General features: G+C 57.4%; 1 protein-coding gene across 1 annotated transcript in view; it reads right to left on the reverse strand.

Moving 5' to 3' along the window:
* Nucleotides 1–426: 426 nt before the first annotated feature.
* SIK3 (SIK family kinase 3) overlaps nt 427–14,580 on the reverse strand; it is a 59,122-nt gene continuing 44,968 nt past the window's right edge. The window contains 12 exon segments of the mRNA XM_030505665.1: nt 427–1,952; nt 2,290–2,457; nt 2,637–2,769; nt 3,473–3,636; nt 7,077–7,954; nt 8,190–8,446; nt 8,448–8,533; nt 9,064–9,173; nt 9,867–9,952; nt 10,222–10,347; nt 10,765–10,915; nt 13,856–13,999. Coding sequence (XP_030361525.1) covers nt 2,300–2,457; nt 2,637–2,769; nt 3,473–3,636; nt 7,077–7,954; nt 8,190–8,446; nt 8,448–8,533; nt 9,064–9,173; nt 9,867–9,952; nt 10,222–10,347; nt 10,765–10,915; nt 13,856–13,999 — 2,293 coding nt within the window. The 3' untranslated portion in view covers nt 427–1,952; nt 2,290–2,299.

The raw sequence follows: 14,580 nt of genomic DNA on the forward strand, positions 1-14,580 counted from the left end.
TATGGAGGAGCTCTGGCACAGCACAGGCTCCCTGCAGCCCCAAGCCTGGGCTGGTCCCTGGGCACTGCACCCACCTCCCTGCAGAGCTGCAGCTCCTTTCTTCCCTCACCTCCATCCTCATGCGTTATCCCCAGAGCTGCCCCACTCCTGGATGTGCTCAACACCGTGGGTTTGAGCTGCGACACTGCACTTCCCTGCACGGGGAAGGATGCAGACAGTGCGGGCTCCATGCTGCATCCTGCCGAGGGACAGAGCAGGGCAGGACAGGGATGAACAGGGTGCTCCCAGGCTTGCAGCGGGTGGAAGGAGCCGTGCAGGGGCGCTGAGGGTCCGGTGGGGCAGAGCGGGTGGGAGCGAGCGCGGGCGCTGCTGCCCCTTGAGCTTTCACCCGCGCGGCCGCATTGAGCAACCAGAGAGGAGACGAGGGAAGATCATCATCATGGTTTTATTTGTCATGATCCCACTGTCCAACTAAGTGACTAGTTGCAAGTGACCCACAAAAAAAATGGACTGAAGAGTTACTGAAACTTGGTTTTGTTTTAGTCCAACATAAATGAGGAAGGAAAAGGAAAAAAAAAAAAAAAATACTTCTGACATTTTCCAAAAAACAGAAATAAGAGCAAAGTATATTAATATACATTCAACATATACTGCGCGTATTGGTTACTACAATACAAAGCCATGGGAGGACGTGTGATACTGCGCGATGGCACGTGGAGCGGGGCCCTGCCGGCGCGGGGCGGGCGGGGGGCGGCCGCGGCCCTCCCGCACGTACAGTGTCATGTAAACAAAGGAAACCAAACCGAGGGTAGAGCGAAAGGCGTTCGGCGCCTGCCCGCGGCCCCCGGTGCGCTCCCGGCCGGGGGGGGCCGGCCGAGGCGCGCTGAGGATGTGAGGACAGCGATGCCGCTGCGCCGGGCTGGTCCCGTGCCTCCTTCTGTGCAAAGGCGGGGGGGGGGGGGGGGGGCGGGTTTTCCTCTTATAAAAGATTCCAGAAAAGTGTCATTAAGGAGAAGCGGAGCCGCGGATTCCCGAGGGAACGGCTGCCCAGCCCGCACGGGAAGCGGGGAGCGGGACAAGGGGAGACCGACGCGCGCCTGAACTGCATCAAGGAGAACACCACTGTGGCCACTGGCACGAGAGAGAGAAAACCAGTCACAGGTACAATGTCATCGGAAGAAACAAAATACTTTGAACAGAAGGTGCAAGTCACAATTCATATAGAACAGAATCTAGGTTAAAAATTTCTCTCAAACAGAAATGCCTTTTGCCTTTTTATTAATAACAATAATAATAAAACAACATTTACCAAAAAACAATTCCTACGTGGTCAGGAGGAGAAGCCGAGGAGACAAAGGAAAATCCGTCTTCCCTACGGTAAAGCCAGGAAAAAGAAAAACCCCAAGTGGGATGCGGGTCGGAAAAGAAAAGGTGGGGGCAGGGGGCAGGAGGTGGCGATCCTTCAGCACACGGACAGACGGACGGTCGGACGGAGAGAAGGAACCAAAGCAGACCAAGATGAGACAAGAAGCGTATTGCACCAGGGGTGGGTGCTCCCGGCCGGAGCCGCGGGATCTGCTGTGGCGCCGGCACCGTCCTCGTCCTCCCCAGAGCACAGGGACGAAGAGCAGGAGGATGGCACAGGATGAGGGATCCGGGATCCGACCGGCTCCGCACCCGCCTGCTCCCGGGGCAGCAAAACCCCTCCAGAGCAGCCCCAGTGCTTGGGCTCCGCGTGGGGCTCGGGGGCTCTGGTTGTTTCGGTGGGAGTTCCAGGCAAACATGGCAAAGGAAGTAAAGAAACCAACGGAAGGACAGGCTGGCGGAGCGGAGGATGAGGAAAGGGGCCATGGTATTCCAGTTAGTCAGAAATACTACGGCAATTTGGCGCAATGCTGCTAGATACTGTTGGTTTAAAATGGACCTTTTCGTTTCAAAGCTGTACAGAAAACCTGCAAGAGAGGAGAAGCAGAGGTGTTAGGAGACACCAGAGGATGGGAGCTCTGCTTCCGCAGCCCCTCGACCCCATCCCCAATCCCAGCCCACGAGCTGCACCCTGGGAGGGAGACCCGGGGCTCTGGCAGAGCAGCCAAGGCCTGCCTGGAGCCTGCTCATGAGCAGGGGACCACAGCCATGGGAGCTTGGAGCTGCCGGTCTCTTTCCCAGCCTTGCACCAGCCCTGGAGCAAGGCAGCAGGGAATGGGACACATGGAATCCCAGCCAAGAGGCCTTCGGGCCTGCCATGGAGGCAACCCTACACTGGAGAGAGGAGGACACTTGAATACTCACTCCCTCCTGGTTACACCCCTGCCTGCTCCATCCCAAAGGGCACCTCCGGGTGCTTGTAGCTCAGTAGGACGTCTGTAATACATGTCGATGGGTAACAGGAGGTGTTTAGATGCTGGCTGCCATCACCTAGGTTGGGATGCTCTTGACCTTCCAAACTCTCCCCACATTCTGTAAAGGCAAAGAACAACGCTGGAGTTTGCACAGGAGGTGCCCACACCCCCTGCTCCCTGCAGGCACTGCTCACTTGCAGGAGAGGTGCTCTGCACCCCGGACTGTGAGCTGGTGCCCTCAGCTCCTGGCCCAGACCCACATCCATGCCACATCCCTGCAGCTCAGCAGGTCCTTACCATCGCTGTCCCTGTCACGCAGCTGCTGGCTGGCCATCAGCGACGACTGGCTGAGGACAGCGTCCGACATCCGAGCAGAGCTTAGTGCTTTTCCTGCCATTAAACTCATTCCAGGCAAGTTATCCAACTGCACCTGCGGAGAGAGCAGCACTCAAGTCAAAGGAGGATCAGGACAAAGCGCCCCGCTGCTGCCCCAGCTCTCTGGGGAGCGTCTTTCCATCCCTTCAGCAAGAGATTCCAAGTACAAGTGAAGACCTTACACCATAAGGCACAGCTTAGGTGCAGCCCGTGTCCCCTCAACACAAGAGTGGACCGGGCAGGCTGAGTCCCTTCCAGACCCACAATGGACGGGACAAGCAGAGCCCTTCTCACTTTGAGCAGAAGGGAGCTGTAGCAAAGAACACATCCAGCTCTGGGCAGGACACTTCCCAGCAGCCCAAACCACAGCAGAGCTGGAGCGGTCACTCTCTGCTCTCGGGCCCTGCAGAACCAAACGCTGGGTTTGCTGTGCCTGCAAAGCCCCCCCTGGCCAGAGCCAGGCCAGGCAGCACAGGCTGCTTCATCAGAGGGCATCAGGGCAAAAAGAGCTGCCACGGCTGCAGCAGCCACCCTGGGGCAACGCTTTAGCAGAGGAAGAGCATTCCACATGGGTCTCTGCTAAAGTGTGTTCAGCCCTGAGTGAACAGGACACAGCAAATGAAGTGTTTCATGGGGTTTTTCACTCCCAGCAGCCCCACAGAGCCAGGGGCTGCCTGTCCTACACACCACCTTGTACATAACCCACACACACGAAGGAAGCTCTGTGCTGCTGCTGACACAGGCTGCTTCAAACCTACGTAGGCATCATCGCTGTTCTGAATGGTGTGATGTCTCTGCAGGGTCCTGGGCCGCGGGTGCTCGCTGGAGGCGGGTCGCACGGGGTAGCCCAGGCCGTTGTGGTCAGGCACCTGCATCGCTTGGCCGGGGGAGCTCCTGTCCATACAGTTCCCTACGATGGACTCTTCAAAGTCAGACAAGACAGAGAAACGACACGTTAGTACGAGGAACCTGCAGCTCTCGGTGCTGTGCACCACCACCAGCCTGTGGGGCTGACATGCAATGGCATGAACTGGTGGACCAGTGCTCGGTTGGAAAGGGAGCCCCGCGGCTCTCGTGCAGTGATGCAGCACCAGGGCCGCCCTGATGGCACTCGGGCAGGCTTCTCCCTGCAGCACTGAGATCCCAAAGACCCCAATGCTATCAGGTCTACAAAAGCAGCCTAAAAGCAGAGGGTCAGAGGCACCACGGCACAGGAGGCAGACCCCTTCAGCCTGCTCCCCAGCTCTGCTGCCTTCCCCTCCACCTCCTCCCGGCCTTGCCCACCTCATTGCACAAGAGCGGAGGGAGAAGCGTCTCCCCAGCCTCCACACGGGATGTTCCAGCAGGGCCCCTTGGCAATTGTCAGCAGCACAGCCCTGCTGAAGAGTTGGCCAGGATGTTCGCTTTTATCAGATGACTTCTCCCTGCCCTCCTACACTCTGGCCGTAGGAGTACATGAGTGATCTGCCTGGCAAAGTCCATCTGCACTGCAAGCTCTCATGACCGAGGGTAAAGGCTACATTGCTATCAAGCAAAACCTCTCATCATCAAGTACACGATGTTTTGAATAAAGTCCTGAGGTAGGGAGCAGCCCATCACTGGGGCTGATGCTTGTAAACAGCTCTGGGCAGCCCCGGGGAGCACAAACATGCCGACGTGGCCTCGAGCAGGGGGGAGCAGCCCTGAAGTGACACTCTGCAGGTAGATCCCCACCAGAGCTGCCTGTTTCCACAGGGCTGTGCTCAGGGGGCAGCACTTCCCGCTGTGCCAGGACACGGCACCAGCGCCGGGGCTGCGGCGGAGGGAGGCCGGGAAGGTGCTCCCAGGGAGACCTGTCCATACAGTGAGCAGGACGCCAACAAGACCCACTCCCAGGCGCACAAGCAGGGCTGGCACAGTGCTCCCAGTGCCCTTCCTCCCCTGCAGACAGCTCTGGCTGGCCCGGGATGCAGTGAGGGCGGTCAGATGCGGCCAGCCTCCCCCTTCCTTTGCACAACCGTGAGGTTACGTGCGGTTAACAGCCAGCCTTCCCGGAAAAGGGAGAAGGAAAACATGAGGTAAGAGCTGCTGGCAGAGCCGTGCCACCCACATGCTGCTCGGGACACGGCTCCAACTGTGGGAATGGTTGTTTGGGCCGACAGCCGGCTCCTCCAGCTCCAAACACAGCCCCGCAGCCTCACAGCCCTGCAGTGAGCCTGGCACGGCAGGATGAGACCCCGCAGCCCGGAACAGCCGGGACCCAGGACACAACCACACACGGCCCACTGCCAGCACAGCACCTTTGGGATGCGGAGGGCTGAGGGACGGGATGGCTGGAATTCACCCTCCTCTCCTCTCCTCCAGCCCTGCTCCAGGTGCCCAAACCCGGAGCAGGAGCCGCTTCCATCCCCACAACCGCCGGGGACGGAGCAGCCTTTGTGTCGGTGCAGCATGTGACACTGGCACCACCGGCCGCCAGCTCCGCTCCTTCGGGGCCGAGCGAGGCAGGTTTCCCATGGGCAGCATTCCCAGCCCTGTGATGGCTGGAGCAAAACTGGAGCAAGGCTGTTCGAAGGCAGTTTAGTCACATCCTAAACACGGATTTGGTCAACGCTCTCTCAGCCCCTGGCTGTGATGCTCAACAGACAAGCCAGGGTGCTCTATCAGAAGGCACTGCGAAGGTACACCCCACTCTAGGGTGTCCTCACACTCGGTGAGCTGGGGCAGAAGAGACAATTCCCCCTCTTGTTTCAGGAGAAGCTGCAGCCTCCTAACACTGTATAGGGAAACCAACTGGGCAAGCCAAGGAATGTGGCTAGGAAAGCCTTCAGGAGCGGAGCCACGCTTGGCCAGGGCACGTGTTCCCAGCCAGCCTTTGGTGCCTGCACACAGCACGCTCGGGAATGCTGGGGGTACCCTACGTGTGAGTGAAGCACCAGCACATACCCTGCTGCTGTGTAGGGTTTAACTGCAGGGAAGGGTACCCAGGCAGCAGCGATGTCAGCTCTGCTGGAGCCGGAGCAGCACAGGCCTGATTCCAAGTGGGTTATTGAAGGCAGGAGGAAAGCAGCACGAGTAGCTGCATCTCAGCACCGAGTTTACTACATGTGCCTTCCGACAATGCACTTACACAACACTATTTGTAAACATTTACTTGCTTTTACTCATTTACAAAGTCTTGTAGGGTAAAGTCCTCTCCCTTGTGTAACCAGTTGGAGCACCACCAGTATGGGGGCAGAACTTCAGCTTCTGGCTTCAATAAAACTTGTTGTTCATCTAACGGTCTATGGTAGTAAAAAGCAAACTTCTTAATACCACAGTGATTTGGTACAAACACACCTCCAGACCTTCCACCTTCACCTGGGGTGATTCTCCCCTTCCATGCTCCAAGCACCACAGGGAAAATGAGGTGCAGGAGCAAACACACTGGTTACCCAGGACTGAAGATGACTCCAGAACAGCCGAGCCTTGTCCCTAGCCTGCCTGTGCTCCAGGGGACCAGGGCTTGGCACGCTTGCTTTGCCCTCCGCGCCAGTCTGTTCCAACCCAGTACTTTCCCAGCAAACCCGTGCTGTGTCCCCAAACAAAGCCGAGCCTCCTGTGCCCTGGACACTGCTCCTCTGCAATAGGGCCTGCTGTGCCAAGGGCAAGCTGATGGCTCCAGACCAGCACTGCTCTGTCTCGCTGTGAATACTGATCCTCCCGGCTCAGCCTGCAAAGCCGTTTTCTCACCAAAGCCCTCCTAGCGAGGGGCCAGGATGGTGCTTTTCACACAGAGACGGCCGGGAATTACAGCTCAGGCAGCAGCTTCTCTTACACTGCACTGCTGCCAATGCAGCCACCAAGGAGCAAAGGCTCCCAACCAGCAGAGAAGGGCTTCAGATGCTAATGGCAAGTTTAAACTCCCTTTCTCCAGAACCAATCCCTTCTAGTTCAGGCAGGGCTGGAGTCTCGCTGCTGCTGCTGCCCAAAGTGCCAGAGGAGCTGCCTCAAGGCAGCCGTAGCCACAAGACATCTACCACCACTCTTAGGGCTATGCTGGTCACTTAACTGTTTCCAGCCTGTTGTTTTACACTGGATTGGGAACACCACCAATGGGAATAAATGCATCACCAGCACGCAGCATCCCTGAGAAGACGGCAGGGCACTACTGGGACCTGGCCTTCACCTGCCTGCAGAAGTAGGTCACACTTCAAAGAGAAGCTGCTGCTCAGGTTCCCTTCTTATTTAACACTGTTTATTAGAGACTATGCCTGCATTTACTTGAGGCCACAAAGCCCGAAGGAATCCAGGTATCTCCGTGCTATGCAGAGCATGCCACGGAAGCCTCCGGCAGGGAGGCCGGCAGCAGGGCAGTGTTCCATCAGGAGCAGGGAGCCTTACCTCTGCTGGGCACCTTACTCCTACTGAAGGCAGCCGCGGGCTGATGCCTGTACTGGTGCGTCCCCAGCTCCTGCGTGTGATTAGCAGTTCCTAGCAAAGGGTCTGGGTCCCCGTGCCCTCCTGCGCTCACGAGCAGAGGGCTCTCGTGGCAGCCTTTGGTCAATGTGTTTGAAGTCTTACTGTCAGGAAAGCTGTCCCTGGCCCCCTCGCACGCGCAGTCCTCCTCCATGCTCTCCGAATGGAACAGGGCTGGCTGGTGCACGTATCCGTGCGGCGGCACTGACGCAGGTACCTGCTGGATACATTCTTGAGCCCTGATTTTTAAGAGATGCTGGGGGCTGTTCTGTGGGTGGTACGTGTCAGCACTCTGATAAGGCAAAGACAACGACTGGCGCTCCGAGAGGCTCTGTCCCACGCTGGCGCCCATGTTCCCAGCATCCCCTTGACTCATATGCCTGAACAACTCTTGGAATTCTTGCTGCTGCTGCTGCTGCTGCCGCCGCTTGATGAGCTGTGCAAATTCTAACTGGGGCAGCCGCATGTCCGTGTGCCCCGTGAGTGAGTGCCGGGGGGAAAGCAGTCCCTGGAGGATGTGCGGTACCTGCTGGTGTCGGCTGTAGTCGGGAGGCGTCGGGGACAACAGTGCTTGCTGTAGTGCGGATGCGGTGTAGTGCTGCTGCTGCTGCTGATGTGTGCTCTGCGGGAAGCTGGGGTACTGCTCGAGCTGCGGGACCTTGAGAGCTTGCTGAGCCGGGGGGAACCCCACTCCTGCGGCCGGGCTGTAGCTGCCGGGGGACACGCGGGGCTGCTCGGGGTACAGGTGGGGGTGTAAGTGCACCTGGTCGTAGTTGGCGGGGGGATACCTGCTCACGTTCAGGCTGCAGAGGACAGAGAGCAACAGTCACTGTCTCACCGGTGAGCAGCAGGAGGCAGGCAGAGCTGCTCCCCGAGGCAGACCCTCCCAGCCACGGCCTGCCTCAGGCACCGCTGCCCAGGGGCAGGGAGACAGCTTGGCCCCCCAAACCAGCGCCGGGCTGGCGAGGAAGCCACGTCCCAGCCCAAGATACCACCCATCCCCGTCCTCACTGCCTGGGGAAGCGGCAGCATCCTTACCTGTGCGACTCGGCGCTGTCGGCGCTGAGCTGCTTGGAGAGCTGCCTGTGGCCGTAGCTGAGGGAGGCCATCAGGTTAGCGCGGTGCTGCATCTGCATCTGGTTGGCGCTGGGGCTCATGGGCAGGCCCCGTGCATGGGAGGACATGCCCTGCCCGGCCACCAGGCTGTTGCTGACCATGTCGCCGGGCTCCTGCACTTGGATGGTGACCTGCTGAGGCTGCGACTGCTGCTGCAGGCCCAGGCACGTCAGCCCCATGGTTGGGGGGGGGGGAACAGTTACCGGACTGCGGGAAGATTGTGTTGTGGGACGGCATCCCCTGGAACTGGGACTGGGAGGCGGCACCTAAGGGGAACAAAGAACCTCAGCACCCGCAGCCAGCGTGGGGCAATGCTCAGGAGCGAGTCCTGCCCCGTGCAGGAGCTGCTGCTCTTCCGGGCCACGCTGGGAGTCCCGCTAAGCGGGTGACAAGGAGCGTGGCTCCCGACCGCGCCGTCACGCTGCACCAGCGCGCAAAGGTCACAGCTACAGCCCCTTCCACAGAAACAGAAACAAAGCTGAGGGCGATTTGCATAAAGCCCAGAATATCAGCCCTCCCTCCCCACCCCCGGGAGCGATAAGTAAGGATCTTGTGACAAGAAACCCAAGAGCACATTCCAGCTGGCAGCTCCTCACGAGCTCTCGATAACACCAGCCCTTGCTGCCAGATGGAGCGGCTCTTCCATCATCACAAACTGCACAAGGACCGGGCCATGGGGGGACCGAAGCTCCCGGCTCCCCCCGCACCGGTGTCCCCAGAGCCGGGATCGGCCCATATGGTTGTGCCAAGAGCCCGCCCCGAGGAGCAGATGGCTCCATGCAGTGCCGGCGCTTACCGTGGGGCTGGAGCACGCTGCTGCTCACAGGAGGTGGGCTGCTGTTGGGTTGCCTGAAGAGATGGTTATTAGGGTGGTTTGGGGGCGGGCTGGACGGCTGAATCCGTAACCTACGCAGGGAAACAAGCACCTCAGCATCACGCCTGCTCCTCGTTAGGATGTCTTCCCAACTGCGAGAGCTGACACCAAATACTGCGTTTCTTGAGCTTTAAATAAACACCACACAGCCCTTGTTGGGATCCCAAGCTCTTTCCAGCTTGGCTTCTCCTCCAGGAGCCATCCAACTTGCCTATGCCATGCCCATAGTGAGCAGAACGCGGTGGCTACACCAGAAACACGGGTCAAGGGCACTGCAGGCTCGCCTCCTGACTCAGTGCAGCTCGTGAGGAACGTTCCTTCCTGCTTCCCATAAGCCAGCCTGCCTCATCGCAGCCAGGGCGCTGAAGCCAAGGACAGTTACCTAACGAAAGCCTGAAACGGTGCGAGACATCCAGCAGCAGCTCTGAGCAGAAACCACCGGAGAAACAGGCTACCAAAGGGAAGGTGCTTTCCGGCTGGTCAAGAGGCAGAACTGTCAATCATCTGCCCAAAGCAAGTTTGTGCCTTTGACTCGTGTCCCTCTGCTTCCCAAAGTCCTTCAGACAGAATCCAGCTCCAAGGACCAGGCACGGTCACCAGGGAACGGGCTATGCCATTCTAACTGCACACACTTCCAGCTCAGCCCTGACTCTCCTCAGTGTGTTAGCTCTCTACACTGAGAGCAAAATCCTCTCCCCAGAGCTTCCCTGAAGCAGTTTCTTTACCTCTGAAGCTGGTGAGTGAGCAGAGCTGGCTGGTTTTCACATGGAGCTTGCAAGGGTGGAGATGGCTGGGGTGGCCGGATGCAGTCCTGAACCAGGCACCAGAAGAAAACAGAAAGTGTTTGCAATCCACAGTGTCTCAACTAGTGAATTTAGACAACACCAGCTGGTGAGTGGGACACAGCCACGTTCAAACACTCAGCCCCCGAGTGCTGCTATCGCAGCAGCTGTGCAGACACCACTGCTCGAGCCCTTCAGGCTCGCTCCTCCTGACAGCCGAGCAAACCACCCTCCTCTATCCCAGCAGGACCTGCTGTGCCTGCAGCAACGCAGGGAAACACAGCTCAGGCTCCAGTACCTGAATCTGCTGATGAAGAATCTGATGGTGCTGCTCCTGCTGGTACAACATGTGCTGCTGCTGCGTCTTCTCCAGCGTCCTCTCGTCCATGTGCCCACCATACATCTTCTGGAGCTGCTCACACTCCTGTAATGGACCCAGAGAAGGCTGTAAGTGCACAGCACACTTGCTGTGCCATGAAGGTGCTCTCTGCAGCCTACCCCTGTGAGAAAGCCAGTAAAGACAGCCCAATCCATTGAGCTGGATGGAATCAGGTGTGGGATAACAGAGCCAGCTCAAGCCTTAACAGAAAAGAAAGGGTGCTGTGCTCCCCGGAAAGGGGGGAGGCAGCCCCCAAGGCTCCCGGCCTGCAGCAGAACAGCACATGCATTTAGAGGACACCCAGCAGGGTTGCTGTAGATGTGCAGAGGGGCTGCAAAGCCACCCCTGCGTGTCCTCAGCCATTAGGGGTGAAGGTTTCACCTTTTGCTTCCCGAAGCAGCGAGGCTGAGACAATAAAAGCCCTTGCAGAGGCTCTGCTGAGGACCCCCAGCCCTCTCTTACCTGCTGAAGCTGCTTGATGCTACTGTTATTGCCCATCTTCTCCAGGTGGGCTTTGAAAGCCTGGATGCTGGCAGCACCATCGGAGAAGCGCCGAACCGGGGAGAAGCGCTCGGTGGGGAGGTGCAGAGTATTGGAGTCCTTGTAAATAGAACTGAACACATGGGCAAGCGCGTTAGAGATGCCAGCAACTGAGAAGCACTGCGGTACAGAGGCACTTACACCAGCCACGCCGAGTTCTACCTGCCCACTCACCCGGAATAAACCATGGTTTAGATCAAGAAACAAAGTGCCATCATCACTGCGAGCTGGAAATAGGGTTATCGAGTATCTTCTGTGCCTGGGCACATAAATGGGTTTTAAGGTTGGGGACGACTTGGCCACAAACCAGATTCCAGGTGGGCCTCAACTCATAGTCCATCCACTCAGATGGATCTATCCCTCAGCTGGAAAAGGGTTACAGAAACCATTCAGCATCCTAAAAACCTAAAATTCACCTCCTCAGTAGCACTTCCTGAGCCTTCCACCTCCCCAGGGCCCTGACTACATTTGATGCCTGCGGAAAACAGGAGGGGCAAATAGGATGGAGCCCGATGTGTTCCGCAGCCTCTGAGGAGGAAGAGGGGCTGGATCCGTGCTTAGAGAGGCACTGAATTAAGAGAGAGGGTAAGAGCCTAACTCTGCACGGGAGGGGGGATCGTTCTAACACCTTAACTGAGCTGCCACTTCACTCGCAGCACCATCAAGCACCTGGGCACCACGAGCACCTTCCCTTCACAATGAAGTTTCTTCTTCACCATCAGAGGGAGCCAGATTTTTTCCAGGAGCTGTTTTCTCCCGAAGTTGGGGCTCCCCATCCCCAAAGGCAAGCACTAAGCTCCTGTCCCCCATGAGGCACAAGCTCGACCATCATTAGCAAAGCTGACCCTCCATACAGGGGTCACAACGTGCCTTACAACAAACAGAACCAGGCTTCTCTGCCTGCCCTAATGGTTCCTGTGCAAATGCAAGCTCTATAAACCCCAGCAAACATTACTTAATGGCCTTTGCCTGTGAGGTGGCCTCGGAGATGTGGGCTTTACAGCACCTCTGACATCCTGGCACTAAACCCCCCGGAGCCCCTCCAGCAGCAACCGCTGCGGTCCTGACCCACACTGCTGCAGGCACGGTCCTGCTGCGGCAATGCTGAACGTGGCTCTTTCCCAAAGCCTGTTGCACAAAGGGAAACAATTTCTCCCAGAGAGGCTCCTCCTTATCAGAAGGTGACTGATGCTGGACCACGGCCAGCACACTGGGTTCAGTTCTTGTCACTCAGTCTGCCTTAGCAGGACGTACTGCAGTTTCTAGAGATTACACACAGTCTCCTTCCAAGGACAGAGCTGTGCCCCTGCCTTCTCATGCCATCGCATCCATTATCCTGAGGCATTTGATCTCCTCTCGCACTGACAGGAAGCAGAAGCTACAGATACAGTTATGCTGAGGTTCCCAAACCCATGTGGCAGGGCAGGACAGTTGTACTGCCTTGTACTGTTGTTGTACTTCAATTCTGCCCTCAGATACTAAGTTATCGTGACCAAAACTTGGTGCTACGTAAGAGGATGGCTTAAAATACGTGAAGTGCTAAAATAAAACCCTCCTGCCACTCAATAACTAGGTCTAGTGATGTGATGACAAAGAGTGCTGATGGTTTCTGTGCCATACGTGGCTGGGACACAACATGGGGCGACCTGTTCAGGCCATGGTCATCAGATGAAGCTTCTGTGATTTCATAGGTAAAACACAGGGCAGGATCACAGCGTGTCATGACACCGAGGGTGGAACGAGCAGATACCACCCTGTTCCTGATGCAACGGCCTCGGGATGCCAAAGCCAAGAGGTGACACCGATCTATTTACAGGGTAAGTGTGTTTTAACAGCCTTGTCAAAGATCAATCCCTGCAGTGGGCGAGGGACCCAGCTTACCTTTGGGGTTTGAAGCAATCCTGAAAGCAGGACACAGCACATTCTGGTGGTTTTGCAAGCTGCACTCCTCTTCCTATCAAGCTGTGACCCTAGAAAGCTCTCCCCTCCTGCTCTTCCCATCCCCCAAACACCTCTGCGAGGGAGTAACTTGAGGGTATGGAGGTGCTTATCTTGGTTTTCCGGAGTTCCAGCGTGGAACTAGCACTGGCTCAGTCTGCTCAGAGTTCACCTGTCTCTGCTGATTACATCAGTGCTCAGCTCAGCAGGTATCTGGCTACAATAAAAAGCGCTTTGTCAAGCCTGCCAGGGTGAGCTGGCTGAAGAGTGACCACGAGCACCAATCCAGCCTGGCAGGAGCCTGCTGCCTCAACAGCTCGCAGCCGGGGTGTGCTCCCAGCACAGGGCACAGCGCCGGGGTGTAGGCTCCCTCTGTGCCACTGGCATCTCCAGTCTGCTGCCGCGGCAAGGACTCTGTGCCAGGTTAACACCTCTCCCCTCACATTTGAGTGTGCTCAGATCAGCCTGCAGAGGTTCCCTCTTGCCCAGGCATTGTGATTTTTCCTTCCCCCCCCCCCCAGCTTCCTTCCCTTCCCCACATCGTTCCCAACAGGGGTTCAGATCAGAAATAAAATGACTCTTGAGGAGCTTTGCAAAGACACTTTGCAGTCAAAACACACAACTCTGGTGCAGAACAGTGAGGTTTTTCAGCTCTGGTGTAGAGGACTCTTGGTGCAGTCTTTTGCCTGTATCTGCCTCCAAAAATGTTCTGTAGAAAATGTGCTATCTACTGCGAGCTTGACACCTACCATTACAGGAGAGAAAAGCTTTCCTCTGGAATGAGCAGCTCATTCCCAGCCCGTATTTCATGGCAAGTCACCCCCCAGCCACAAAACAAGGACTGGGGGGAAGAGCCAGCTGATCCCTGCCCTGCGTGGCTCGGTGCGCACACGGAGTGTGCCTGCGTGTGCAGCACTCCCAGACACCCTCTGCTCTGCGGCTCTGCTCTTCGTCCCTGCTCCTCCTCCTCCTCCCTCCCTGCCAGCGGGACGTCCTCAGTGCTCCGTTCCAGACGCCCTGTGAGCAGGTTCCTGGTGCAAAGCTGCCCGAAGGAAGGGCCGGTGCCGTTACTCACCGGTGCTGGTCGGGGACCAGGTGCGGAGCCCAGGCCCGGGGTCGGAAGGACTGCTGTCCTAGCTGCCTCTGCAAGTCTGGAGGGATTTCAGCTGTAGGGTTGGTCATTGCCAGAGTGTGCCTTTTTGACCTATTTGCCAAGTATCTGCAACAAGCAGGAGCACATTTGATAAGAGACTGATGGGAGAACGCCTAAAAGAGGGAGCGTTAGATAATCCAGAGGAAACGGGAAGGAAGAAGGCTGCTGCAGTGCTTGGAACTGACTGGGGAGAAGCACGGAGCCAGGCTGCCCGTGCCCATCACACCACTGGGCCCTCAGTGCTCAGGGGACACGTGCAGTCTCAGCTGCCTGCCTCGGAAGGGAAGAGCAGCCATTTGCTCATCCCAGCAGGAAAGCCACTTTCCATAGAATCACACACTCACAGAACACCTCAAGTTGGAAGGGACCCATAAGGATCATCCAACTCCCTGCTGCTGGCAGGAGTACCTAACATCCCAGGGGGAGTGCTGGTATATCCCTTTGGGAATACCCAGGTGATGACCTGCCCTCAATGCGGATTCACTCCCCTACAGCAGGTCTCTCCCAAGGCCCCCCTGAGCCTCGGGGAAGGCTGCTGCATGCATGGAGCCAAGAGACGAGCCACAGAGAACCCAGAGAAGGGGCCTGGAGCAGAGCTGCTGCTCCACTCACCCTTGCAGGAAGCTTCTGCACTTCGGACCTGCCCT

The sequence above is a fragment of the Strigops habroptila genome, chromosome 17 (genome assembly GCF_004027225.2).
Source record: "Strigops habroptila isolate Jane chromosome 17, bStrHab1.2.pri, whole genome shotgun sequence".
In the NCBI taxonomy this organism is placed as follows: Eukaryota; Metazoa; Chordata; class Aves; order Psittaciformes; family Psittacidae; genus Strigops; species Strigops habroptila.